At 39.4% G+C, this 27,771-nt stretch overlaps 1 protein-coding gene across 2 annotated transcripts in view; it reads left to right on the top strand.

Annotated features, from left to right (window-relative positions):
- The window catches only part of EPB41L4A (erythrocyte membrane protein band 4.1 like 4A), a 254,860-nt gene that overhangs the window by 133,729 nt on the left and 93,360 nt on the right, over positions 1 to 27,771 (top strand). For both annotated transcript variants that reach the window (XM_060009013.1, XM_060009014.1), the window contains exons 4-9: positions 5,989 to 6,067; positions 15,852 to 15,949; positions 17,139 to 17,259; positions 19,858 to 19,945; positions 22,439 to 22,527; positions 23,084 to 23,147. In XM_060009013.1, the coding sequence (XP_059864996.1) occupies positions 5,989 to 6,067; positions 15,852 to 15,949; positions 17,139 to 17,259; positions 19,858 to 19,945; positions 22,439 to 22,527; positions 23,084 to 23,147 (539 nt within the window). The remainder of the gene's footprint in view (positions 1 to 5,988; positions 6,068 to 15,851; positions 15,950 to 17,138; positions 17,260 to 19,857; positions 19,946 to 22,438; positions 22,528 to 23,083; positions 23,148 to 27,771) is intronic.

The raw sequence follows: 27,771 nt of genomic DNA, 5'->3' as shown, positions 1-27,771 counted from the left end.
ATGTGCACACACACTTGCAGCCCTTAAGTATGCAGAAGAGTAGTTATTTTTAAATCGTCTTTATTAAAATTATGGTAAAATATCGGTATATAACATAAGGTATACCACTTTGACCACTTGGGGGTGTACAATTCAACAACGTTAAGTACATTCACATTGTTGTGCAACCATTACCACTGTCCGTCTCCAAAATGTTTGCCATCTTCCCAAACTGAAACGGTATCATTAGACCATTTTGTTTTAATGTACAAATTATTGCTAATAAGATCTAGTGGATTCTTCTGGCCTCTCTTACCCCCATTCTGAGTCTGTACTTTCCATGTGTATTGGCTCACTCCCTGTGGTAAAATGGGTCACATGATGCTTTACAGACCCCAAGGGCAGGAACCGAGCTGTGCCTCAGAAAGGAACTGGGAGCTAAGAACTGCAGAACGAACAGTCAGGGACTCAGTGAGTACTGTTTCTCTGAACATCAGCATCATTTTTGTTTCTGTCTGTGGCCTGGCTCTCTTTAAGCCTCCTCAGTTTCCAAGTTACAGCTCTAGCCACAGGCAGAAGTGCACTGACTGTCTCTGAATTGCAATTCCAAATTCTAGGGCGGGTGTCGGACAAGCCCAGTTTGAGTCAGTAGCTCACTTCAGTCCTGTCAGCTATGTCTAGGCTTTTTGCAAGGTCAGTGCAAACATAGCCGCTAGGGGCCAGCATTCTGGATGGGAGTGGGCAACAGGTTTCAAAGATGGGGCTGGAGGCCTCAAAATATATACCTTAGACATCATCAAGTTCTGCCTACTCAGCCTACACAGGAGTAAATCCTAATCAGAAACAGCTTATGACCTGCCATGGATGAGACGCTGCTTGACAGCAGAGGGATGACTGAAGTCCTGACCTTCTGACTTCTAATACCACGTGCTTCCTGAGTGAGCAAACTGCCCACTAAAGGCTGAGGAGAAGCAGGAGGTTCATGTGATTAGATGTGAATGCAGAAAACTTCCAAGAGGTATCCTCGTGTGAATGGTGGGCACTCCAGTTTAACAAGTCTCATCCCTTGGGATCTAGAAATCTGCACTTTTCCAAAATATTCAGGTATAATAATAAATACAGTAAATATCTGTCTTGTCCATTTGAACCACTTATTTTATTACCAGTTCAATTAGAAAAATGGTACAGATGAACCAGTTTGCAGGGCAGAAAGAGAGACACAGATGTAGAGAACAAACGTATGGACACCAAGCGGGGAAAGCGGCGGCGGCACGTGGTGGTGAGGGTGGTGGTGTGATGAATTGGGCGATTGGGATTGACATGTATACACTGATGTGTATAAAATGGATGACTAATAAGAACCTGCTGTATAAAAAAATAAAAAAAATACCAGTCCAAAAATTTTAGGAATTGTTATTTTAAAACAAATGCAAAGGTTTTTTATAAGAAAAAAGTTGAGATTTCTACCCAAATGATGAAGAAAAATAGAAATTATTTTATTTAAGGTGTATTATTCAAGTGTTCCTAAGAGCATTTGAAGTATCTATTTCATTACATGGCATGAAATATTATGTTTAATATCTATAATCTGTAATGCAATTACTTTCTCATCCTAAATAAATGTCATCCTATTAAAAATTTGATGTACAGGAAGAATAAAACACTGATATTACAATTGAAGAAAAGTTATGTAAGTGAATAATGCATAATTTTTTATCTCATAAGATAGTTTGATAATTAATGAGGGAGAATGGCTCTCACATCTCCAGCAGATAAGTCAGAAGGAATATCTGTAAAAATGACAGAATATTTGCTAGTCGTCAGGATTCTCATAGGTGCTTTATGATTTAGTTATCCTTAGCTAATGGGAGACTATTATCATTAAAGGCCTTGAAATTAGTCTTCACAAAAGGTAGATTAGAGGATTCCCAGTTTCTGGCTTCTATTTTGCTAGAGTAAGACAACATTAACTTACTTTACATAAGGATTTCTTAAAGGTAGACTCTGTGGAAAGACGTAGATCAAGATGATAATCTAGGAATTTACTTCATCAGCACCTGATATTTATAGTCAGTCTTAGGCTAGGGAGCCAAAAAATACCTGGGTAGACATATCCTTGCTCCAAAATCTCCATTTCTCTAGCCTTTGATTGATCTATAAAACAGTGATGTGTAGATGAAGTATTTGCTTGCTCTAAAGGTGTTATAATATTTTCCCTGAGAGCCTGTATGCAATAGTGGCCAGCAGGCACTGAACTCTAAGTACTAGCAAACGTGGTTCTCATCATTGGGATCTTGGGCGAGTTGCTTTACCTCCTTGGAGCTTTTCCTGCCTTGCGTATGTTACCAGATGCTTGTTGGGAATCAGATGTTTAGGAAACATTTTTGCACATTATCAAATACAGTCGAATAGTAATTTATATATTTGGACACCAGACACTTTGTATGTAAGTGGGAAAGGGAGGGCTGATTTGGGCCAAAAGTCCTTAAAGAAAATTAGTCCAAACAATGTTTTTCATTATATATTTTTCAAACTTCTGCTTAACTGCTCATCACTAAATACATTTCGGCTATCTAGGCTTGGTCAATAGGGTGCAATCTGTCATGTTCCAGCGAATAAAAGCAACTCTGGAGTCTGGACAAGGCCTTCCTCCCTTTGTGCACCATCTCAGCAGCATCTGTGCTCATTCTGCCCCCAGATGCCAGCCCTGGTGTCCTGCAGGTGCAGGTGGACCCATCTGCTCAGTAACACAGAGTTTGATTGGCACAGATCAGCAGCGGGTGGACTTCCTGGCTTTTCTAAATACTTAACAGTCAGTGCCTCCTTGACATCTGTGTTCAGGGGTAGAGGTCTGTTTGTCAGAAATAAAATAAGGAAACATAGAACTCGGACATATGGAATCAACTCTAACCGTAAATTGTAACAAAGTTCCTTTTAAAATTTAGTTTCTAAAACAGCTCCAGCCTAAGGCGTGCCTTACACAGGAAGGCGTAGCTGAGGGGAGCAGGGCGAGGCCCTAGTGTTGCTTGTCTTCTGTGTGCCAGGAACAGGGGTTTTATACACATAGCTTGTGTGTCATAATAATAATAAATAATAACATAGTTCATATATTATAAGGTCATTATGGCTTTGTTATCTGTTGTTCTATGTAACTTCCTCTCCCCAGCTTCTAAATTTGTGACTTTATTTACTTAGTTAAAAATGAAAATAAACTGTATGTCTGTTATACAGTATCAGAGACTTGGGATAACAGTGTGTGGGTGGAAGTATTTTTGCACAGGTGCCTGTTTCATATCTTTTTTATTTGTGTGGGAGAGCTTTTGTTGGAGAAAATAATTAGAAACTATGACCACCGATTGGTGCACCAGGTAACAAATCCATTTTAAAACAGATTTAATATAAGATCTAGTTACCACATTGCTCAGAAGTATGCAGTTTTGGAAACAGTGCAGGTTATATTTGTACCTTCTGAAATAGAAATATTTCTAGTGAAAATATAATGTGGCTGGCAAACGAAGGGGCTTGTGTCCTCTTGCACAGTGTGAGTGTTTAATTATATTTTATATTTTCCCAGGTACAATTCCAGATTTTGTTTCATATATATTTGGTATTTGTGCATGTAGTTCTTCTGTGTGTGGTAAATGACTGAGATGAGAAATGTGTTCTTAAATATGTAAGAACATATTTTTAGATTCAGAAAAGTTTAAGAATGAAACAAATATTGCTCCTAATCCTACCACATAGCCTCACTGATAATTTTGTTTTTAAATGGTAAGAGATATACATGATAAGAAATTTCTGACTTATCAGTTTTGCTAAAAGTAGAATTTAAATGTTCTCACTGAAAGGAAAAGTTAGTTTGTGAGGGGATGGATGTGTTAATTAACTTGCTGGGGAGAAATGCTTTCACAATGTATACTTTTAAATATCTTATAATTTAATTTGTCAATTATACCTCAATAAAGCTGGGCAAAAAAAGTTTACAGCCCCTCTTCCCAAAGTTTACCACTCTTGGTAATTTCTTATGCATTCTTCTGTTGGGGTGTGGGCCCATATTTTAACAGATAACTTTCTTTTACACACAGAAGGAGTCATATTTCTGCAGTCAGAAATAGAGCTTGGTGATCTTTTCCCATCAGTACGTAAAGTTCCCCTCTGCCCATTTAAACGGTTGAATGGTACCCTGTGTATGTCCTGTGGTTGACTTAAATGGTCCACCTGCTGCTGAGCATTTAAATTGTTTCCACCATTTTGCAGATTTGGGGGGTACTTTTTGCAATACTTAGGTGGTTTTTAAAACTATTCATTTTGTTTATCAGTAATCTTTCTTCATTATGAAAAATACATATGTTGTAGAAAATGTGAAAAATGGAAAAATTAGAAATAAATAAAACTTGTGCTTATCTCACTAACCAGAGATGAGAAGAACTGGCAATATTCTAATGTATTTGGTCCTTTCTTTTTTCTTGTGTTTATGAGCACATAGATCCATACTACATAGATAACTACATAGTTGAAGCCTTACTATTGCCCAATTCTGAACCCTTGTTTTTTCATTTTGCATTTTCTGTCTTTAGAAATTCTTGGTGAGTGTAATTTTTTAAACAACTTTGTTGAGGTATCTTTGACATAAAAAATTTGTATATATTTAAGGTGTACAACTTGATGTTTTGACAGACGTATGTATACATTGTGAAAAGAGTACCATGTCAAGCTAAATAATTTATCTATAACCTCGGCATAGTTACCGGGGTGGGAGTGGGGTGAGAAGATTTAAATTAAGATCTATCCTCTTAGCCAATTTCAAGTATGTAATACAGTAGTAGTGTACAATAGTTAACTATCGTCCCCAAACTCTACATTAAATCACCAGAACTCATTCATCTTGCATAACTGACACTTTTTACTGTTTGACTGACAGCTTCCCACCTCTCCCTCCTCCTGGCCCTGGGCAGCCACCATTCTACTCTCTGCACTTAGGCATGTGACTGTTTTAGTTTCCACATATAAGTGAGATCAGGCACTATTTGTTTTTTTGTGTCTGGCTTGTTGCACGTAGCTTAATGTTCTCTAGGTTCATCCATGTTGTCACAAATGGGAGGATTTCCTTCTTTTCATGGCTGAATAATATTACATTGTGTATATATATCCCATTTCTTTGTGCACATTCATCTACTGATAGGTTGTTTCCATGTCTTGGCTTTTGTAAATAATGTTGCAGTGAAAATGGGGGTGCATACATCTCTTGGAGGTCCTGATTTCATTTCCTTTGGATAAATACCCAGTAGTGGGATTGTTGGCTCATATGGTAGCTCTGTTTTTAACTTTCTGAGGAACTTCCATACTGTTTTCGCTAATGGTTTGATCAATTTCCATCCCACCAACAGTGCACAAGGCTTCCCCTTTCTCCACATCCTCATCAACACTTTTGTCTTCTTTTTTTTTTTTTTTTTTTTTGGCGGTACACGGGCCTCTCACTGTTGTGGCCTCTCCCATTGCAGAGCACAGGCTCCGGACGTGCAGGCTCAGCGGCCATGGCTCACGGGCCCAGCCGCTCCGTGGCATGTGGGATCCTCCTGGACCGGGACACGAACCCGTGTCCCCTGCATCGGCAGGCGGACTCTCAACCACTGCGCCACCAGGGGAAGCCCCACTTTTGTCTTTTTGACAATAGCCCTTCTTGTAGCTGTGAGGTTGGCATCTCACTGTGGTTTTGATTTGCATTTTCCTGATGATTAGCCGTGTTGAATATCTTTTCATGTATCTTTTGGCCATTTGAATGTCTTCTTTGGAAAAATGTTTATTTAGGTTCCATTATTTTAATTGGGTTATTTGGTTTTTTGCTACTGAGTTGTGTAAGTTCCTCATATATTTTGGATATTAACCCCTTGTCCAGTATATGGTTTGCAAATATTTTTGCTGAGTGTAATTTTTAGTAGTTGTGTAATATTACACTACTACTTTGACTAATTTATAATGTGAAATTTAATTTCTATTTCTTATTTTTAGCTGGACCTCCGTATACTTTGTATTTTGGTATTAAATTCTATGCCGAAGATCCATGTAAGCTTAAAGAAGAAATAACCAGGTATAGTACTGACTTTGCTTTTGATCAGTACATGTATGACATACACAAAAGGCTTTATTTAAAACAAATTGGGGTCAAATATTTGGATGGGTGTCTGCAGGCATTTTGTAATGGGACTACTGTGAGAGTTAAATTTAAACTAGCATTGCGTGAGGCAGTTCAGTGTCTGACGATAGATGTGTTTGAACAATGGAATGGACCTGGGTGACATGATAATAGATTCTGCATCTGCTGTGATGGGATATTTCTGTATTGTTACTGTGAAGGATGCATTCAGTCTTTGTAGTCCTGTAAACGTAGCCATCTGAACTGCATAAATGGAGGATATATATATTTTTAAATTTATTTTATAGAAGTACAGTTGATTTACAATGTTTTGTTAGTTTCTGCTGTACAGCAAAGTGATTCAGTTATACATATACATATATATTCTTCTTCATATTCTTTTCCCATGGTTTGTTACAGGATATTGAATATAGTTCCCTGTGCTATACAGTAGGACCTTGTTGTTTATCCATTCTATATATAATAGTTTGCATCTGCTAATTCCAAACTCCCAATCCCTCCCTCCCCCACCCCACCTCCCCCTTGGCAACCACAAGTCTGTTCTCTATGTCTGTGAGTCTGTTTCTGTTTCGTGGATAAATTCATTCATGTAGAGACAGTATTTTGATGCTGAGTTTGCATACGTAATTATAAACTTGAAGAGCCACTCACTTCTCTTTAATTGCTGTAGCTTAAATATCAGCTGTTCAGGGATTTCATTCATCTCTATGGAAAATGAAAAGATAATTGCTTTTAGTATTAAGGGAGAGGAAAAACCCAGTGTTTTTTAATGCATTACTTTACCTTTGTCATCAAATATCTTATTTCAGTTAAGACAGAATTTCTGATTCGTATTGATTATATTGTTAAAGCAGCCCACACCAACATTTGAAAATGGCTTATAAAGAGCAGACAATAGCATTATGTTTTCACTTATTCCACTAGTGACCTGCCTGCATGTGATAGCAAAAACAGAAGCGTTTTCCCTAACTTAACTCTAAATGGTCAGTTTTCCTAGTGAGCCCATCATTGGCTTGAGTAAAGCCTAATGCATTGCTCAGAAAATTGGAAATCATCTCCTTGATAACTAAGACAGTTTATGGTCTTGTTTCTATTCTATCCTTTCATCTTTTTCCTTAGACTTTCTTTTGTCTTGATTCTGCACTGCACACAGAAGAGTGAGAAGAGGGTCAGCTAATCAGACCTTTTCTCTTCCGCTCTGAAGTGCTGTAATTAGGCCTCATTTGTAGAACTGTGCTGACATCTGCTTTGCGTCTCCTATCACCACATTGTTAACGAGCACTTGCAAAGGCAGGGCTAGAATTTCGTGAAGAGTCTTTGCATTCAAGAGGGATTTCTGAGTTGAGGGCTTATGGGGAAACTGAGTCCAAGTGGTATAAATGCACATTTATATCTGTAACTCATTAGGGAATTACAGGGCACAACATTTTATGAAAATACAAGGAAAGTGCTTCATTTTGATGTTATCAGTAACCTCTCTGTGCTCAATTTCCTCACCTGTAATATTGGAGATGTACCTGTATCGTAAGGTTTTTGTAAGCATTAAATGGAATAATGTTTGTAAAGCTCTTATAAGTTGGTTGTTTCGGCTCATAGTTAAGTGCTTTCGGCTCGTAGTTAAGTGCTTGATAAGTGCTAGCACTTATTATTTCGTTCTCTCTTGCTCTGGTGGTTCAGTGAGTTACGTCTTTTTGTGTGTGTGTGTGGTACGTGGGCCTCTCACTGCTGCGGCCTCTCCCGTTGTGGAGCACAGGCTCCAGACGCGCAGGCTCAGCGGCCATGGCCCACGGGCCCAGCCGCTCCGCGGCACGTGGAATCCTCCCGGACTGGGGCACAAACCTGCGTCCCCTGCATCGGCAGGCGGACTCTCAACCACTGCACCACCAGGGAAGCCTTTTTTTTTTTTTTTTTGCTGCGTTGGTTCTTCGTTGCTGCGCACGGGCTTTCTCTAGTTGTGGCGAGCGGGGGCTATTCTTCATTGCAGTGCACGGGCTTCTCATTGTGGTGGCTTCTCTTGTTGCGGAACATGGGCTCTAGGTACGTGGGCTTCGGTAGTTGCAGCACTCGGGCTCAGTAGTTGCGACACACGGTCCCTAGAGTGCAGGCTCAGTAGTTGTGGCGCATGGGCTTTGCTGCTCTGCGGCATGTGGGATCTTCCCGGACCAGAGATCGAACCCGTGTCCCCTGCACTGGCAGGCCGATTCTTAACCACTGTGCCACCAGGGAAGTCCCCCAGTGAGTTACATCTTAAATGAGAGTTAGATTCCAAAAGATACTTGATTTAGTATTAAGAAGGGGGGAAAAGAGCAGTGTTTTATAATGCATTACTTCACATCTGTTTACCAAATACTGATGATGAAGAGAAATTTCCCTTTAGAATCTACTAACAGCTCATTAGCAGAACATATGGATTTGTGTGTAATCTACAACCACACAATATATTGAATACAGCCTTTTTTTCCTCAAGTTTTAGACCATTTCATGTAAAGAACCAGATGATATTGTTGGCTTAGTTAGTGGCCATGATCTATAATAATTTGTTTTTATTGTACAAAACATAGAGTCGAATTTAAGTAAGTTAAATGAGCATTTAATGTGATATTATTGTATACTGACTCTTAGTATATCCTAGAGATAAAATCATTGATTTGCATAAATATGCTAACTTAAATGGTTAGGCATAATGGACCTTAAGAAGGGAATGGAGTCAATTACATGAGATAATTTTGGCAAAAGCAAAAACTGAAACCAAAAGACAGAATCCCCCAAAATAAGCTACTAAAGGAAAAGCATACTTAGGCCAGCATTTTCAAGTCGAACATTTATCTTGCTTCCGTTCATTGGAAAATTGTTCCAACCTACTCTGTACTGGCTCTTAGGTTGTTCGTAATTTTTTTCCTTCACTTTCTCTCTTCTATTTCTTTTCTCTTTTTTATGAAATTTAATTTAAAAAATTGAAGTATAGTTGATTTACAGTGTTTCAGGTGTACAGCAAAGTGATTCATTATACATACACATATATATTCTTTTTCGGATTCTTTTCTGTCATAGGTTATTACAAGATATTGAATATAGTTCCCTGTGTTATACAGTAGGTTCTTATTCCATCTATTTTATACATAGTTTGTAATTTTTGATATGACAAATAAAGCTACAGTAAACATGCTTTTTTTCCCTGAATTTTATTTTATTATTTTATTTATTTTTTCTTTATTGGAGTATAATTGCTTTACAATGTTATGTTGGTTTCTGCAGTACAACAAAGTGAATCAACTATAAGTATACATATATCCCCATATCCCCTCCCTCTTGAGCCTCCCTATCCCACCCCTCTAGGTCATCACAAATAAACATGCTTTTTTTAAAAAAAAATAATAATTATTTTTATTGTGGTGATTCCATCTAAGAACAGTTAAAGGACAAAATATAGTACAGAGTCAAACACAGCTCCCTTTTTTTTTTGGCCACGCGCATGTGGGATTTTAGTTCCCCAGCCAGGGATCAAACCTGCACCCCCTGCATTGGAAGCACAGAGTCTTAACCACCGGGTCACCACCAGGGAAGCCCCTAAACATGCTTTTACTTATTCTTCCATGTATAGTTTTTTTTTGAAATTCACACAATTTCATACATACGTTTACAGACCTCTTTCACCATCTAACCCATTTGTTTTACTCCCACCCTTGTGGATGACTACCCAGCTTGTTTCCTTTTTAAAATTATATGTGATGCTGCATTGAATCTTCTCATGTAGATAAATTATCATGCTAGATGACGTATTCCAGAAGGACATTGTATCTAGGGGGAAAATTTTTTAGATGAATGGGATACATTAAAAAATAAGGCTTCAGACTATGAAAAATATAAGTTAATAGAACTGCTTCAACTGGGAGTACCTGCTATGTGCTCTAAAATGTTTTCTGAATAGATGAAGTTGGGGGACTCTGAGGTCATATATCCTACCCTCCATTTTTATAAAAAGTTCCTGAGATGTTAGCCAGCTTCTTTCTTCTTAAACATTTTAAAGAGAGGAAACCTTACTGCTTCACAAAGCAGTTGGAAGTTCAATAAGAAATAAAAGATCTCTGGAACTTCTGTCATCAGCACTAGGTTTTCGCGAAATAAATCTAATCTCTTTTCTCTTTATCAGTTTTTAAAATAATTTGTGTCCTCATGACGTCTGTTAAACTTATTTTCAATTCTGATTCAAAATATTATGACAGCCTTCCATGTATTATATGTCATGCGTAGCTATCTTCTGCAGATTCGATAAGCATAATGCACATATTCGTTAAGAAGGCAGCCTTTGGAGGCAGACAGGCTGGGGTTTGCAGCCTTGCTCTGCCACTCACTGGTTGTGTTATCTTGAGAAGATTACATAACCTTTTAAAGTCTCAGTTTTCTCATCTGTAAAATGGCATTATAGTATTTCTTCAGAAAGATGATGGGGGACTTCCCAGGTGGTGCATTGGTTAAGAATCCACCAGCCAATGCAGGGGACATGGGTTTGAGCCCTGGTCCGGGAAGATCCCACATGCCTCGGAGCAGCTAAGCCCATGCGCCACAACTACTGAGCCTGTGCTCTAGAGCCCGTGAGGCACAACTACTGAAGTCCGCGCGCCTAGAGCCCATGCTCCACAACAAGAGAAGGCACCTCAATGAGAAGCCTGCGCACCACAACGAAGAGTAGCCCCTGCTCGCCGCAACTAGGGAAAGCCTGCACGCAGCAACGAAGACCCAACGCAGCCAAAAATAAATAAATAAAAGATGATGGAGGAATATATAAGATAATACATGCCAAGTACTTACCATAATGCAAAAATGAAGTGTTCAGTAGATGGTAGGGGTAGTTAAAATAGAAATAATGATTATCTTATATTTTAAAATTACTGACTAAAAAATTAGGGAGGAAAAGACCAACTTGGAGCCCTGAGGATAGGTCTTCCAGGTTAAAGTCAATCCATTAATCAGAGTATCCTACTACTGCCCTCTAGCCTGCATTTCTTGAATTTGTACATAAAGACAGAATTCACTCACTCACTCACCCTCCTTTCAATACTGTGTGGAGCATTGTTGTCCAGTGCACTGAGGACAAGGAGATTCTATAGTGACCAAAAGAGAGCTATGGTTTCAGTCCTCCAGAGAGAGAAGACGCAGAGTGAGTGGGTCTGAGTGATTGAGTCTGCCTGTTGCTTTGCTGACAACCCTATGTGTGATGACACTGAAATTTTAACTCTTTCTAAAAAGAGAATAATGTTAGTTCCAAATGACTTGTTCATGATGAATACATTTTAGCTTCTGAAAACAGGTGTTTGTTTTTTAATATTTTATTGTACTTTGTTGGGGATTGACATTAAGCTCGTCAATTATTTATTATTATTATACTGGGTAATCCATATCCTTCTCTTTGTTAAGGTTAGTGTGTTTTAGCTTCTTTATGAGCTGAGTGTTGTACACATTCTCTTCCGGTGTCCCTGTCTCCTTCTCTAAGTGAGGTTAATGGGTCTCAACCCATCTGAGTTGAGCTGTGGGTCACATTTCAGTATGGATTCAAAAGACATGGTGACCTTTAAAGGACTATATAAATACAAGGTGATACTGCTACTCTTTGCTCCTGTATGTTTATCATCAGTTTTAAACTGCAAAAATGTTATTCCCAGTCTTTGTCATTTTCTCTTGAGAGTCAGTGGGTGCTTTCTCTTCTGCTTTTCTTTTTCTTAAGTCATACATGCTATTTCCCCCACAGTGTTCAGTACTATGTTATTATTTAAACATTTCCTTCTGTCCTGCACATTAAGTTTCATCCAAAATGATTAGGCTCCTGTCACAGGCTGCATCCCTCTCTGTTGGATGCAGAAAACCGTCCTGCCTTTCCTGTAGGCAGGTGCTCTCCTCCCAGATGTCTCAGTGTCACATTTTTCTGGCACCAGAAATCAAACTTCTACTTGTCCTCATATCTTTCAGTTTCCTCACCAGGGTCTCAAGTCATTGGAAGATACACTTCAGCCTTCGTTGCTGTGAGCCTTCCTGGCTGTCTTGGGCCCCAGAAGTCTCAGGAGAACCTCCTGTTTGGGCTCTGGAAAGAACAGCATCTCTTCTTTAAGCAAATCTCCTTTGCTTGTTCTTCTCATCTCTGACACTTGCTAAATTGCCTATGGTCCTTATCAGCTTGTACATCCTGGGTGTCAATTCAGCTCTGTTCTATGAACATCACACAAACACAAAATGGCGAGGCCAGTATTTCAGGCCCTTCTCTTGTGTTGTACTGGTTGTACTATTGTGATGAGTGAGGATGGGGTGCAAGATGGAGGGCTTCTCCCCCAGGGCTCATAATCTAGCTTGGGCCACAGTGCATGTACACCAGTATGGTAATTTACATACAGAGATAGCTAGTAATGCGGCCTCTGCTTTGTACCAGAGTGTGTTCTGGAAAGCTTCCTTATTAAGAGGATCATGTTAAATCAGCATTTTTTTTCCCCCAATGTGGGTACAGTGTAACTAGGGTTACAATATAATTTATTGTTCAAATCCTAACACTTGGGAGAATGATGAAGAGAGTTATTAATAATGGGGAATGTGTAACAGACTTAAGCTAGAACTGTTCTAGGCAAACTGGGATTTCTCGGGTTAAAACCAGAGATAAACAAGGACTCACACATGCAGTCATAGCCTTAATCAGAATGATGTAGAAGGAAAGACTCAGGAACTCTAAATCTGTAATTTAAATAAAAAATTGTAGTCTAGGTCCCATAAAGGGACAAAATAAGTTATATATAGTTAAAAACAAGCCCTGAGATAAGATAAAATGTTCAGCATGTAAAAGTATGATTTTACTGTATCATAGATTTGTCTTATACAAAACTAATATGATGCTTGCTGTGATAAAAATTAATAAAATTATTAGTTAAAAATAGTTTACTTGTCTCCTTTGATTTTAGTGGATTATTTTTTTTAATGGAATCACTTAAAGATCTCTAGTATCTTTAAAAGGCAGGCTACCCAGGGAGGTTTGAACAGATGTCCTTTTTTTTCTTCATGAATTTCTCAGAGACAACAAAGAATGTTCATTTTTTTCCATTTTCATCTATCTATCTGTTCATATATCTATCATCAAGTCAACAGCTATTTACTGAGCAGTTACTGTGTGCTAAACCCTAGGTGCTGGGAATACAGTCACCAGTCACCAGTGGGGTTTGGTTCCTTTTTCTTTGTACCGGCTTGTCTTTCTCTGTTTCAGCTCTGTCTTTGTAAAAGCAAGGGGAAATCATCTCCTTGGTTCTCTTTCCCTTTCTGAAGCAAAGTCTTATGGGATTAGGTCCCTCAGTTTCTTTATTTGGCAAAAGATCTTACTATTCAGTCAAATGTTATAAAAGTCTTAATGGAGCAAGACAAATGTGCCTCTGTGACCCATTTACTCAAAAAAATACACTTTAGGAAAAGAGATTCCAAGTTAACAATAGAGGAAGGGAGTGAAGCTAAACACAAGTTTCCAGCAAGCAGTAGTAATTCTGGGGAAATGTCTATATTTTTGCATTTCAGTTCTGCTAATGTCACTTTACTCTGCTTTTCTCCTCTTCAAGAGGAACCCAGATGATTATAACAAACTGGATTTGATGTCTAAGATGAGCATTCAGGGAATGGAAAGTAGTTAGTAGGGCTGGGAAAGTGAACGCAACTTAAGGAGTGGGGTTAGCCATTGGTAATGGCAAGAGATTTGACTCAAGAAATAAGCAAGTATTGTAAGCTATCTTAGGGATCTTGAACTTTGTCCTGAAGGCAAAGGGAAGTGTCTTAAGTTTTGTTTGTTTGTTTTTAAATCAAGGCAGTGACATTATCCTAGTTACCTCTTGGAAGGGTCTTTTGCAAGGGAGATAAGTATGACTAGTGGCAAGGGTAGTGAAGGTTTTAGAAACCCAGTGGTTAGTGACCTGGACTAGGAGATGGAAGACAGTGTATAGACTCCAAAAAACAGGTTTAGTGATTGAACGTGGGTGCCAGGGGTTACACATTGTCCTGGGTTTCCCTTGCTTATGTGTCTGGAGAACCATGGTGACATTTACTAACTGAGTAGTGGGGAAACACAAGGTGTTAGGCAGATTTTCACTTAAGCCTGTGGGCACGAAGTTCATTATCAGTCTTCTAGAAATAATCAGAGTAGCATGTAAAATTCACTAAGAACTTTGGTTGTGAGCCTTGGGTGAAGAAAAACTTACCACAGCTGATTTTTAGAATTAATTTCCTATGCTTTTTTTCCTGCCATTCCCAATGACAGCGAGCGTCACCTTGCAAAGAAAGAGAAATCACAAAAGACAGCCTGGGGTGTGTGTGTGTGTGTGTGTGTGTGTGTGTGTATGAGAGAGAGAGAGAGAGAGAGAGAGAGAGGGAGAATAAGTGATGGCGGCTGAGGACGGCATGGATGGTTCATTGTATTTGTTCATAAACCTCTTTCACTCACTGGCAGAAAGGCTGAATGGGAGGGGGAAAGCTAGCTAAGGTTGCATAACATCCTGATTAAGAGAGTGCTAGGGTCACATTGCCTGGGTTCCAGTTCTAGCTATGCTACTTAACTAGTTGCGAGATCGTGGACAGATTTTTTCATCTCTTTGTGTCTGTTAGCTTCTTCATCTGCAAAAGAGATAATAATAGTGCTAACCTCATTTCAAAGTCTTAAATAAATTATTGTCTGTTAAATACTTGGAATGAGTTACTATATTTACAATGTTTAGAACAGTGGGTAGCAGTATTATTTATTTATTTATTCATTCATTCATTCATTTATTTATTTATGGTGGCTGTGTTGGGTCTCCGTTGCTGTGCATGGGCTTTCTCTAGTAGTGGTGAGTGGAGGCTACTCTTTGTTGCGGTGTGCGGGCTTCTCATCGCGGTGGCTTCTCCTGTTGCGGAGCACGGGCTCTAGGTGCACGGGCTTCAGTAGTTGTAGCACGCAGGCTTCAGTAGTTGTGGCACGCACGCTCAGTATTTGTGGCTCATGGGCTCAGTAGTTGTGGCACACAGGCTTATTTGCTCCACGGCATGTGGGATCCTCCTGGACCAGGGCTTGAACCCATGTCCCCTGCATTGACAGGCAGATTCTTAACCACTGTGCCACCAGGGAAGCCCAGTAGCACTATTATTATACAAGGTTTTCTTTTAGCAGGTGGAATGAGCAAAGCCGCAGATAATGGGCAGCATCTTAATAAGTGGGAGGATTGATGGAATTACATTATAATGACCTTTCTGTCCTGTATCCATGATTTTAGACCCTGATAACACATAGCATATTGGCTGGGTTCTTGTAATTTTTTCATTCCAGTGAGAACATGTTGTAGTGTTAGTGGCAGTGGCAGTGATGAGAATGGTGAGACTAGCTTGTATGAAACCTCCACGTCAACCTGATGAGGTGTAGATACTTCATGGTCTCACTTTTACCTTTGAAGAGCCTGGCTGTTATGTGAAACAGCTGTCCAAGGCCAAGAGCTCGTGAGTCCTGGAGCTGGGATGCAATCCAGTTGGTTTAACTTGAGAGCCTGCACTCTTTAGCCACTACCCTGATTGCCTCTGCAGTGTGTGTAAATAGTCCCTGTTCACGCAACGGCCCCCTCACAAAAGAGAAGAAAGTGGCTTTATTTTCGTGAAAGGTGATGGGTTTCAGGGTCTGAAACTACAGGTCAGGGTAGTGGAAGATATCATTAATCTCTCTTTTCCATTTCTCTTTTAGATATCAGTTTTTCTTGCAGGTGAAGCAAGATGTCCTTCAGGGCCGGCTGCCCTGCCCTGTCAACACCGCTGCTCAGCTGGGAGCGTATGCCATCCAGTGTAGGTTCCACTTAAGCAAATTTGCTTCAGAGCTCTTGAGAAGAATGTTTGAATTTTTCTTTTTAAGCAAGTTTATAAAGTTCTTCTTATCAAATGACATTTTGCTAAAAAGAAATTGAATTTAGTCATATTTCAGGTTTTAATCACTGTGCCTTCAGGAGGGGTAAAAGTGAAGCTAGTTACATATCCCTTGTAGTAGGTTGCATGGAGTTTTAGTCACAGGAATAGCACTGATTCTTGATTCCGTGGAAGGTCTGAAAATTTGTTCTATTCTACATTCCTCCTGAGTTGATTGATCCCTCTGAGCCGCTCTGCCTGAGAGATCCCACTGCTTCCAAGTGGCTGTTGTGATGACTCCACGTGGGCAGGTCCATCGCCAGTTTAGAGCGTGGCCCACAGTCCGCACCCGTTGTCCGTCAGCTCTTGCCATCCATGTGGCGGCCATGGGGGCAGCTCCAGGTTGTACTGTCGTTTTGGAGGCTGAAGCTGAGGCTGTTTCCACTTAATATTTACTGAGCCCCTTCTAAGAATCAAGCAGGGTATGGGGGTGATGAGACAGCATGTTCCTTGCCTGTGTGATTCTTGCAGACCAGAAATAGCTTAGAAAAAATATTCTAGGAAAAATGTTGTGTAAATGAACTGGGGAACTGGTTGGGTTTGGAAGGTGGATTAATGTAGGGAGAATTTTTATAAGCATAACATAGTGAACTCTCTGGCTTCATTTAGTTTCTTTGTGTAAACTGTAATGGGGTTATGTGCAGCATTGTATTATATTTCCATGACCATTATGTGGGGCAAATACGTTTTGAACCACATGATTTATCTCTTGGTGTCATTGTCTGAGAGAGGTTATGGTTGTTTTTCACCTCAAGCATTTCCATTATATGTACTTTAAATTCTGTGTACAACATTTTACTTCATATAAACTGGTAAGAATAACTTAAATGAAAATGATAATCATAGTCTTGCAGAAAGCAAAAATTTTATCTTTTTAATATAAGATTTTGTTTATACTATCCATATAGTCTCATCAGAGTTGTTTTAAACTAAAATTAGTTATTATCTTATATACATTTATTAATAAAGCATTTGAAGAAAATGTTTAAGCATGAGAAGAATACTTTTATTCCTGTATTTTTAGGAATATTTTCCTAAAATGGAAAAAAATTACAGTTTCTTTCTTTTTTAGCGGAACTTGGAGATTATGATCCGTATAAGCATACTGCGGGGTATGTGTCAGAGTACCGGTTTGTTCCTGATCAGAAGGAAGAACTTGAAGAAGCTATAGAAAGGATTCATAAAACTCTAATGTAAGAATCACATTTTATTAACAATAATCAACATGTTGTACATTAGGGCCCCAGAACTTCATCTTGAAACTATAAGTTTATATTCTTTGACCAACATCTCTCCATTTCCCGCACCGAACCGCCCCGCCCCGCCCCGCCCCGCCCCATTCCCTACCCCCCCAGGCCCTGGTAACCGCCGTTCTAGTCTCTGTTTTTATGAGGTTGGCTTTTTTAGATTCCACATACAGGTGGTATTATACAAGAATTTGTCTTTATCTGTCTTACTTCACTAAGCATTATGCCCTCAAGGTCTATCCATAACACTTGAAAGTTGCTAAGAGAGTAGATCTCAAATGTTATCACAACAAAAAACAAATGGTCATTATGTAACGAGATGGAGGTGTTGGCTGTGCTATAGTGGTGATCATTTTGCAGTATATAAATGTATCAAATCAACATGTTGTACACCTTTAACTTATATAACGTTATATGTCAATTATATCTCAATAAAGCTGGAAGAAAAAGAATCCCACTTTATGTCACATCGCCCATCAACCATCATTTTATGCTATTGACAGGCTTAAGAAAAGTTTCTTAACAAATTCTTCGTCTGTGCCTTGAACATTTTTTCTTTTCAAAGTTTTTTTTTGTTTTTTTTTTGTTTTTTTTTTTTACTGCTTATAACACTAAAATGCACATAGGAAACCCAGACAATTTAAAAAGTATAAAGGGAAAAAAAGTGTAAAAGAGAGAGTAAATCCCAGTACCTAAAGTCAACATATTTTTAGTTAATGGCCTTTCAGACCTCTCTCTATGCATGATTTCCCATAGAGAAAATTTATTTTATATAGATTTATGTATGTATGATTTTACAATGAAATCATTCTGTACATACTGTATTTTGCAATCTTCTATTTTTTTCAGTCACCAGTACCTTGTGAAATTTATTTTTTTTAAACTATAAATATATGTTATTACCACAAAAGCCTTAATGTATTCTGGATTTGCTCTGTCTTAAGTATGTAAGTTCTTCACAGTTACAAGCAAAGCCCTATTCAGTCTCTAGCAATGAATCTGGAGATCAAGATGCCAGTGTGGAGCCTCAAGGGGTATTATGTTAACACCACATGTGCTTCTGAGAAATAAACACACTCCACTAGTAGGATTTTCAATTAATGGCCTGCAGCATTGAAGTTATAATTTAATTATAGTTATTTTGGTTAAATCCTCTATACTGATTAACTTTGCTTTATTGCCTCTTATGTAACATCCCCCTTTGAATTTGCTTGGTTTCTTTCAGATGTATTACAGTTAAGGTGAAAAAAAGTGTAGAATTAATCTGGTCAACAAAAAATGTTTGCCTAAAGGATCTGTTTCAGTGAGTAGCACCAGAAGTCAGTTGCTGAATTGCAATCAGAGAAACTAGGCTTTCCACCTTGTGTTAACATGCCCCAGAATGCTCTCCAGCCTGGTTCTAGAGTCCTTCGTTTTAAGGTTTCACTGAAGTGGGTGCTAAGAGAGTACCTGTTATAACATTATGAAAGGCACCGTGTTTGGCACATCCTGAGAATACTGATTCTGCTAGGAGTTTCCAAGTACACTTATGTTTTGAAATTATCAGGGAGCTTTGATAAAGGACCTTATCTGTTTTATGGCATGGCGTTGACAGCGTGACTGCTATTTCTAAAAGACTAAAGCTGATCAAGGTTTGGTAGCTTTCTTGTGTCTAATTTGTGGTAAACATTCTTCTTTATAGATTTCAAAAGTATTATATTGCTGGGCTTTCCAGAGTACCATGGCTGAAACATGGGATTGCATCGAAGCAGGATTTCTTAATTTTTAAAAATTTGTGACTCCTTTTGTTAACCATTAAAAATCTCTCTCTCTCTCTCTCTCTCTCATACACACACACACACACACACACACACACACACACGCGCGCACACACACACACACACACACACACACACACACACAGAGAGACAGAGAGAGAGAGTTCCAGTCATCCATGGAGATTCCTGGCAGATGCTTACCCTCTTTAGGAATGAATGCTATTTTCTGTATATTGTCACCAATGACGATTTTGGGAAGATTTTTATACTTTGTATTAAGAAAGTGTCAAGTACTTTTACAGTTTCTAAAGGACTACACATGTGCTCAGGAGATGCTGATGAGCCCCGGTTGGGTGGTGAGGGCCCATTCTCTTCTTCCCTCCAACACTGCTCTCCTTCGTTTCCCTCCCGGTGGAGAGCTGCCGGTACACAGAGACGTTTTACTGTCTGTAAAGGGTATGCTTTTTAATTTGAGTGCTTATATGCTCAGTAATCTCTTTGGGGGTTTCTGAAACTGAGACTTTTTAATATATGTGGGGCTACTGAGATCAGCTATAATGAGCAAAACTAGATTTGGTAAATGAAATTAACTTACAAGTATCACCTCAGAGTATTAAAATTTTGTCACCACGAAGGCAAGAGTCTTCTTGAAATACGAAGGCTTATGTTTGCATTAGCACAAAACATTATTTATTTTTCCAGCGAATATAGTGAAAATGGCTTCTGTTCCCTGTGAGCGTAGTAGCTATCAGTAAAGTAAGGCTCTTTGTTTTTATGCTGGGCGTAGGGGTCAGGCTCCTTCTGAAGCGGAGCTGAATTATTTGAGGACTGCTAAATCTCTGGAGATGTACGGTGTTGACCTCCATCCTGTCTATGTGAGTAACATTTAATTAACACAGAGTATTTTAAGCTGATGACATTTTCTTAAAAAGTCACTGGAACTCCCAAAGGAAAGGAGCAGTCCTGTTGTTTAGCGAGCAGATGATACTTCTTCATCTGATGTTTTTGAACACAAAGAATCTCGTGCGTGGATTAAAGCCTAATGAGTTTTGCATAAAGGTCTGTGATTATATTTCCGTGTGTAGAAAAACAATTAACTGGGCTTGAAAACACAACCTGGATAACAGCTCCAGAGGGCTTAGCTAAACATCAAAACAGTTTTAAATTGGTCTATAATTGATTATATTAGACAGAAAACAGGAGGATTTTCCAAAAAATAGATTTTATGGCTGAAAAACATTCATAAAATCACCTGCCTGCTAAAGTAGACTTTAGGCAACAGTATATGTGTAACTGTTGGTGGTTCTATGTTGGATATGCAGGTTCTGTCAATATTAGGGTTACTGCCTACTATAGTTATTGCCACTGCATAAATAGGAGAATTTTTGCTGTTTTTCTTCAGTGGCTGATGAAAACTTACGGAATATGATCAGTGGGCACTTACACTGAATCTGTACTGAGTGTTCAGGATCCAGATCTTCAACTTTGAGCCACTTCTCTAAGGTTACCAACTGGTTATTGTACACCAGTGAGATTGGAATGTCATTGTCTTTGATTTTATGAGAGTTTAGTTACCAATTGACAAATCTGATTATTTGAGAAAATGGACCAGTTGTCTTATTCTTTACACGAAGTGAATTGCTAAAGATTATACGTAGATTGAATGTTTGTCATTTGGATTATGGAACTCAGTTGGGTTTTTTTTGGAACTCAATTTTTAAGAAACCCTGATAAGACTTACTGTAATGCAAACAGCTCATTGATGTATTCATTTTGTAATATGTCTTTTGCTCATCAGAGTTTGCTAAAACAAATCATCTCATATTATTTGTAAAGAATTAGAAGCATCCCTGGTTATACTGTTAATATGGCAATAAAAGTTACATATTTGGGAGAAGTAGTAGCTCCCTGATAAATTACAGTCTAATCTCATTAAACCATTAAATACTCCATACTGCTGTCCTTTAAAAATACTTGTAAAACTTTGTGGAGTAATTATTATTTTTTTTCTTCTAGCCACATTAATCTTGTTAGGTTTTCAGTTTTTTAACAAATATATTTTATAGGAAATGTATAAAGAGAGAGTCTTCTGCTAAATGCCTCTGCATTTGTATGATGTTTATTCTAATTCAAAAATATTTTTTTTGTGGGAGGTGGAAATTTATGGCAAATGAACCGAATTCGTTAGAATCTTCCATACATTCCTTTAAAATCGAATTTTTAGAACTGAAAGTGGGCAACAGCTGATATTTTTTGAAAATATATTAGTTATCTTATGTTCCTTGGGAATTTGACTTTGCAGGCTGTTATTTGACCTTAGGGTAGAAAAAAGATGGATGCAAACACAATTCTCTGTGTGTTCTTGGTATCCACTCTGTGACCTTTTCATTTCAGAATCCCATTTTCTTTTTTTTTTTTTTTTGCGGTACGGGGGCCTCTCACTGTTGTGGCCTCTCCCGTTGCGGAGCACAGGCTCCAGACGCGTAGGCTCAGCGGCCATGGCTCACGGGCCCAGCCGCTCCGCGGCACGTGGGATCCTCCCGGACCGGGACATGAACCCGTGTACCCTGAATCGGCAGGCGGACTCTCAACCACTGCGCCACCAGGGAAGCCCAGGATCCCACTTTCTTAATTGGGATTTGTTATTGCCCGGAAATGAAGGGTTTCCAGTCTTCACCTAGCAGAAGAAATCGTATTTTAAAATTTTTGAGCAGTCTTAAAGTCACAAATGGAAATAGGAAGCAGCATGCTGGAGACCTCAGAAAATCCATATGTATGTCTGCAGGTGGCTGCCTGAGGTTTCTGGGGAGGGCGGTGGTGAACCAGGACTCATGACTGTCCCGATCAGAGAGTAAGATCAAGACGAGTCCTTGGAAGGGGCCCTTGAGAGCAGCCAGTGGTGGTCAGTTCTTGGCTGCACAGGAGAATCACCTGGAGCATTGATGTGTTTCTGATACCTGGGCCCCTTCATTACAGATTCTCATTTAACCAGTTTTGATGGTACCCAGGCATCAGCATTTTAAGCTGCATGAGGAATTCCTGGTTAATGTGCAAGCAGGGTTGAACACCACTGTAGAAGCAACACGGGGTGAATCAGTCAGTGGCTGGATTGGTAGGTAGTCCAGGTTCTCTTAATGAACTGAGGTGACCAGTTAGAAAGCACTAAGAAAAATTTTCTTAAAAACTTTGAAAAAAATGAGCAGCACATTAGCTACCATGATAGCTTAGCTAGCTTTCTAAGATGATGTCTTTCAAAAACCAGATCTAGTATTTATGCAACAGATTATGTGTGTATGGCTAGTTACAGTTTGAGAAAGAGTTTTTACATGAACAAATTTATGGTTATAAACATATGTTTGTTTTTGTAGGGAGAAAACAAATCTGAGTATTTCTTGGGATTAACTCCGGTTGGTGTTGTTGTCTACAAGAATAAAAAACAAGTGGGGAAGTATTTCTGGTAAGTTTACCTTGAGGGCAGAGTTGGTATTAAAGTTGTACGCTGTATGTATTCGGCTTATGGGACTTGTATGTCATTGAAAGAGTTGGGGAAAGGCAAACAGGTACCTTTCCAGTGGTTGACAAGTAAATGAGTGAACTTGGGTATAAGTTTTCTTCCAATGCATATCGGTGTATCTTTTCTCTGTAAATTTCAGGTATTTTGGTTCTGGACTCTCTTGTCCATGGAAGCTGTGTGTAGTAGGATTTCCTACCCATTCCAGGGTAGTCTGTGGGCCCAGGACTCCTCTGAGTTCTAACTCTAAATGGGGAAGGATCTGAGAGAGATAGGGGAGCCCATAGCACTCCACTGTGTCTGGGAAGGCAGCACCACCAGGGCCTGGGGACTCCAAGCTTGTCTGCATGTATTGGAGAAGCCCAGGAGAGTGAGAATGGAGTTTTGTTCAAGAAGGTGTCCAGAATGAAGGATGTACAGGGAACTCTCTACAATTCCAGTAGCAGTCTATAAACCAGTCTTTTTCTACTGAATACTTCCCACTATCTGTTTTGCTTTTCAGGCCTCGGATTACAAAGGTTCACTTCAAGGAGACACAGTTTGAACTCAGAGTACTGGGAAAAGATGTAAGTTTGTGTTTAGTGCTTAGCTTCCTTGAGACGGGAAGCCTTGTCTACTCATTGATGGCTTAGAAGACACGGTGAAGTAAAACCGCCATGTTTTCTTCAGCTGCAGCCACATGGAAGGAGGTTAATTGACTCATGTGAACAATTTGTCAAGGAAGGGAAGGGGAAATGAGTAGGAATGAATGAGTTGGTAATGGAGAAATGTCACTTCAGTTTTAGCAAAGGAAAAAAAATAACCTTTCTAGGGCACAGGAGAGAATAGGATGTGATTATCACTATTAGTGTAATTCCATCTTTAATATGGTCTATGAAGGTAAGATTCATGTAATTAGAAGGGCGCAGCCTGCATGCGGGATAAAACGTGTCCTAATTTTGTCCCGAAGTCAATTGAACAAACAACCTGTAGGGAGTCACACTTCTGTTCTTTCCCTAGTTGAGCGTGGTAGATAAACCATATGGGAAATTCTGGATGCTTTCAAGGGAGGCTGTAAGCCAAGGGTGCAGAAGTGCTGACGGTCACTCTGCAGGTTGGCAGTGACCTCCAGGACTGTTTGGGTAGCGGGTACAGTGTTTGTCAGAGCCTCAGGGTGCTCTCGTGCATTGACAGGTAGCTTTTAGGAAACTGGGCAAAAGAAGACAGGATGTGAAAGCTTCCTTTTAATCTCCCTGTGAAAATAATGCTCCCTTGAAGTGCTATTCCTATAATTCATGTTGGGATACGTGGATGAAAATACGACGTAGGAGAATTCATCCTTCTGTCTCCTTGATGCTAACTTTATGCTGAAATAAAACTTAAGTGAACAGTGTTGAATTGACTTTCTAATAAGATACTTGTAGAAACAAGTAAACAAAATCTGCTGATGCAGCCACAAGCTGGGATACAGGAAGCAAAGTGGCTGCAACCACAGTTGGAACCTGGTATCTGGTTTAGTGCCCCACGTGTAGCAGGTGCTCAGTAAATACTTGCAGCCTGATCAGTGAACTGATGTACTGGGATGGTGGGCTGCCAAATCAGAAAACCTGATACTACTATTGGTTCTTCTTCTAGAAAAAATACAGTGATCCCTCCCAGAACTGTGTGATATGCTGCCAATTATTGATGAAACTAAAATTGAATTTTTGACATGAGTTTTAACTTGTAAGGAGGGGAAATTCCTAGTTTTTAAAGGAACGAATAGTCTAAAAAGCTTGTAGTAGTTCTCAACAGTCTAGTCTGAAGAAAGTCCAGTTTTCTTCAACCTTAAAAGATGTGCTGATAAAAGACTGAATTAAAATTATCCAAAAGTATTGTAGAATAGCTCATTAGATAGTAGTGTTATACAGTTTTCTTCCTATCCTGCTGCTGGTTTCATGTGACTTGATAATGCAAGGAGTAAGGTCTGTTTAATACTTGGAAATAACATTTCAAGTTTTTAATAAGAATGTGATAATGGGAATTCCCTGGCAGTCTAGTGGTTAGGACTCTGCTCTCTCACTGCTGAGGGCCTGGGTTCAATCCCTGGTCAGGGAACTAAGATTAAGATCCCACAAGCTGCACAGCCAAAAAAAAAAGAGAAAGTGATAATAAAATGATAAGGCTTTTCATGAAAACAAAATAAACAAAGGGATCACATCAATCTAAAAAGTTTTGGCACAGCAAGGGAAACTATTCACAAAACGAAAAGGTTTTCAGGAATTCTGAATAAGTCTAAAATTATTTGTAGACTGAAATTAGTTTAAGTCTAAAATTATTTAAGTCTAAAATTATTTTTAACTTAAAATTAAGTAGCCAAATTCCAACTCCTGTAGTCCAAAAGAAAATAATAATAATAATGTCATCATTGCCACTGTAAAACTTGTACATATTACATAAGATTCTCCTCCCAAAGAATTCATTATTTGTTGGGGGGTTGGTAAAAATGTATAAAGGGGGTCAAAATGTACAAACGTTCAGTGATAAAATAAGTTGTATATTTGAACATTTCTAAGAGAGTAGATCTTTAAAAGTTCTCATCACAAGAAAGAAAACTTTTCTGTAACTATATAAGGTGACAGAGCTTGACTTATTGTGGTGACCATTTTGCATTGTATACAAATATCAAATCATTATGTTGTATACCTGAAACTAATATACGATTATATGTCAGGGGGCTTCCCTGGTGGCGCAGTGGTTGAGAATCTGCCTGCTGATGCAGGGGACGCGGGTTCAAGCCCTGGTCTGGGAGGATCCCACATGCCGCGGAGCAGCTGGGCCCGTGAGCCCCAGCTGCTGAGCCTGCGCGTCTGGAGCCTGTGCTCCGCAAAAAGGCCGCGATAGTGAGAGGCCTGCGCACCGCGATGAAGAGTGGCCCCCGCTTGCCACAACTAGAGAAAGCCCTCGCACAGAAACGAAGACCCAACACAACAAAAATAAATTAATTTAAAAAAAAAAGAAAAAGGTCACCTGTTCCCTCAATTAAAAAAAAAAGATTATGTGTGTTATACCTCAATAAAAATATAAAAAAGAGAAAGAATTTTCATGGAAGCATTACTATTATTCAAAGTCATTTTTTCCATTTAGACCTAAGTTATTTTTGTGAAGGAGGGCCTTTGGTGAACTCTTTGTACATTATTATTACAGTGCCTTAAAATGTCTTCTACAACCTTGGGATAAATATTTGTTAAAGTTTCAGCTAACTCGAACTTTCAGCTTCTTACATTTCTTCATTATTAAGCGAAAACGATAACAAAATTGATGTCAGCATGTGATTTTTTTAAAAAATGGCAGTCTCCACAGGGTGGCCTGGTTTCCTACACACACAGCTCAGTCCCTTTGCTGTAGCATCTCTGAGAAGGCACGGATGTTTGTTTGTGTGCAGCCTGAGGCACTGTGTGCTCCTGGCAGTGGTCTCTAGTAAGGTGCCAAAGCAGGTCACATATAACTCAGGCTTGAATCAAAGGAATTTTAAAATTTATTTTATTTTATTCTTTAAATTTTAAAAAAAAATTATTTATTTAATTAATTTATTTTTGGCTGCATTGGGTCTTCGTTGCTGTGCGCAGGCTTTCTTTAGTTGTGGCGAGCGGGGGCTACTCTTCGTTGCGGTGCGCGGGCTTCTCATTGCCATGGCTTCTCTTGTTGTGGAGCACGGGCTCTTGCCACGCGGGCTCAGTAGTTGTGGCGCACAGCCTCAGTAGTTGTGGCGCACGGGCATAGTTGCTCCATGGCATGTGGGATCTTGCCGGTTCAGGGATCGAACCCGTGTCCCCAGCATTGGCAGGCGGATTCTTAACCACTGCACCACCAGGGAGGCCCTAAAATTTATTTCATTAAATTGCACACTAATTTAACCAAGGCACTCCATTTTCTGAGAATTCTGGCTTTGCAGACTCTTTCTTCTTTCTCCACCAGGGTATCTTTGTGAGGTGGTGATTTACATAATGGTAGAATTAAGTTGATTATTATGGAGGCCTAACTGTAATCATAGATTAAATAAAAAAGGCCCCTGAAACCCATTACCTGGAACAGTAATCACAGTCAGCTTGGAAAAGGATTGAAATCCTTATTCTACTGGTTTTCCAGTCGGCTGGTCCAGTCAGAGAGACTTAACTCTTTGTGTTAGGAGCTGTTAGGGCCAAGTGCAGAGATTCAGTTCCCAAAAGAACAGCAATGTCCTACAGATAAAAGATTTTCCTGGTGTCACACTATGCCACTAACACTGTCCAATTCCACTTTTTAATATTTACCATGTCCAACAAAACACATTGACATATCTTATTAGATAGTAATAATGTCTAACATCTGTTTATATATTGCTTTGTATCCACAGATAACAATCTCATCTTTTTTCTTTTCAATATCTCCACCAATATTTTCTTTCTTTTATAAATTTATTATTTTTTTAATATTTTTGGCTGTGTTGGGTCTTCGTTGCTGCATGCGGGCTTTCTCTAGTGGTGGTGAGCGGGGGCTACTCTTTGTTGTGGTGTGCGGACTTCTCATTGTGGTGGCTTCTCTTGTTGTGGAGCACGGGCTCTAGGCACGCGGGCCTCAGTAGTTGTGGCACGTGAGCTCAGCAGTTGTGGCACACGGGCTTAGTTGCTCCGCGGCATGTGGGATCTTCCCAGACTAGGCTCGAACCCGTGTCCCCTGCATTGGCAGGCGGATTCTTAACCACTGCACCACCAGGGAAGTCCCAGGAGCCCCATTTTTAACATGATGAGTCTGAGGTGTCTGTTAGACTTCTGAGTGGGGACATTTAGTAAGTGGGCTCTGTGAGTCTGGAGTTCAGGACCAATGTCTTTGCAGAATATTCAAATTTGAGAATCATTGACATATCCCTGGATTCAAAGCTATGACATTGTATGAGGTCACTAGGAGAATGAGTGTAGATGAGAAGAGAAGAGGAAGAACCAGAAAAGGAGGCTGAGAAGGAACAATCAGGGAGGTGGAAGGAATCCTAAATTGTCCTCAGCTTTGCCAAGTGAAATTCATGTATTAAGTAAGGTTCAAATGATGCTGACATGTCAAATTAGATAAGGACTGAGAATCAACCTTAGGAATGTAGGAGGTCACTGATAAGACCAGTTTCAGTGGATTGAAGAGTGAGTTTTAGCAACTCCACTCTTAGCTCTTTGTACCCTAGAGAATCACAAGGGACATGGA

The sequence above is a fragment of the Delphinus delphis genome, chromosome 3 (assembly GCF_949987515.2).
Source record: "Delphinus delphis chromosome 3, mDelDel1.2, whole genome shotgun sequence".
Lineage (NCBI taxonomy): Eukaryota > Metazoa > Chordata > Mammalia > Artiodactyla > Delphinidae > Delphinus > Delphinus delphis.
The sequence above is the reverse complement of the archived record's forward strand: the minus strand, read 5'-3'. Positions and strand labels throughout refer to the sequence as shown.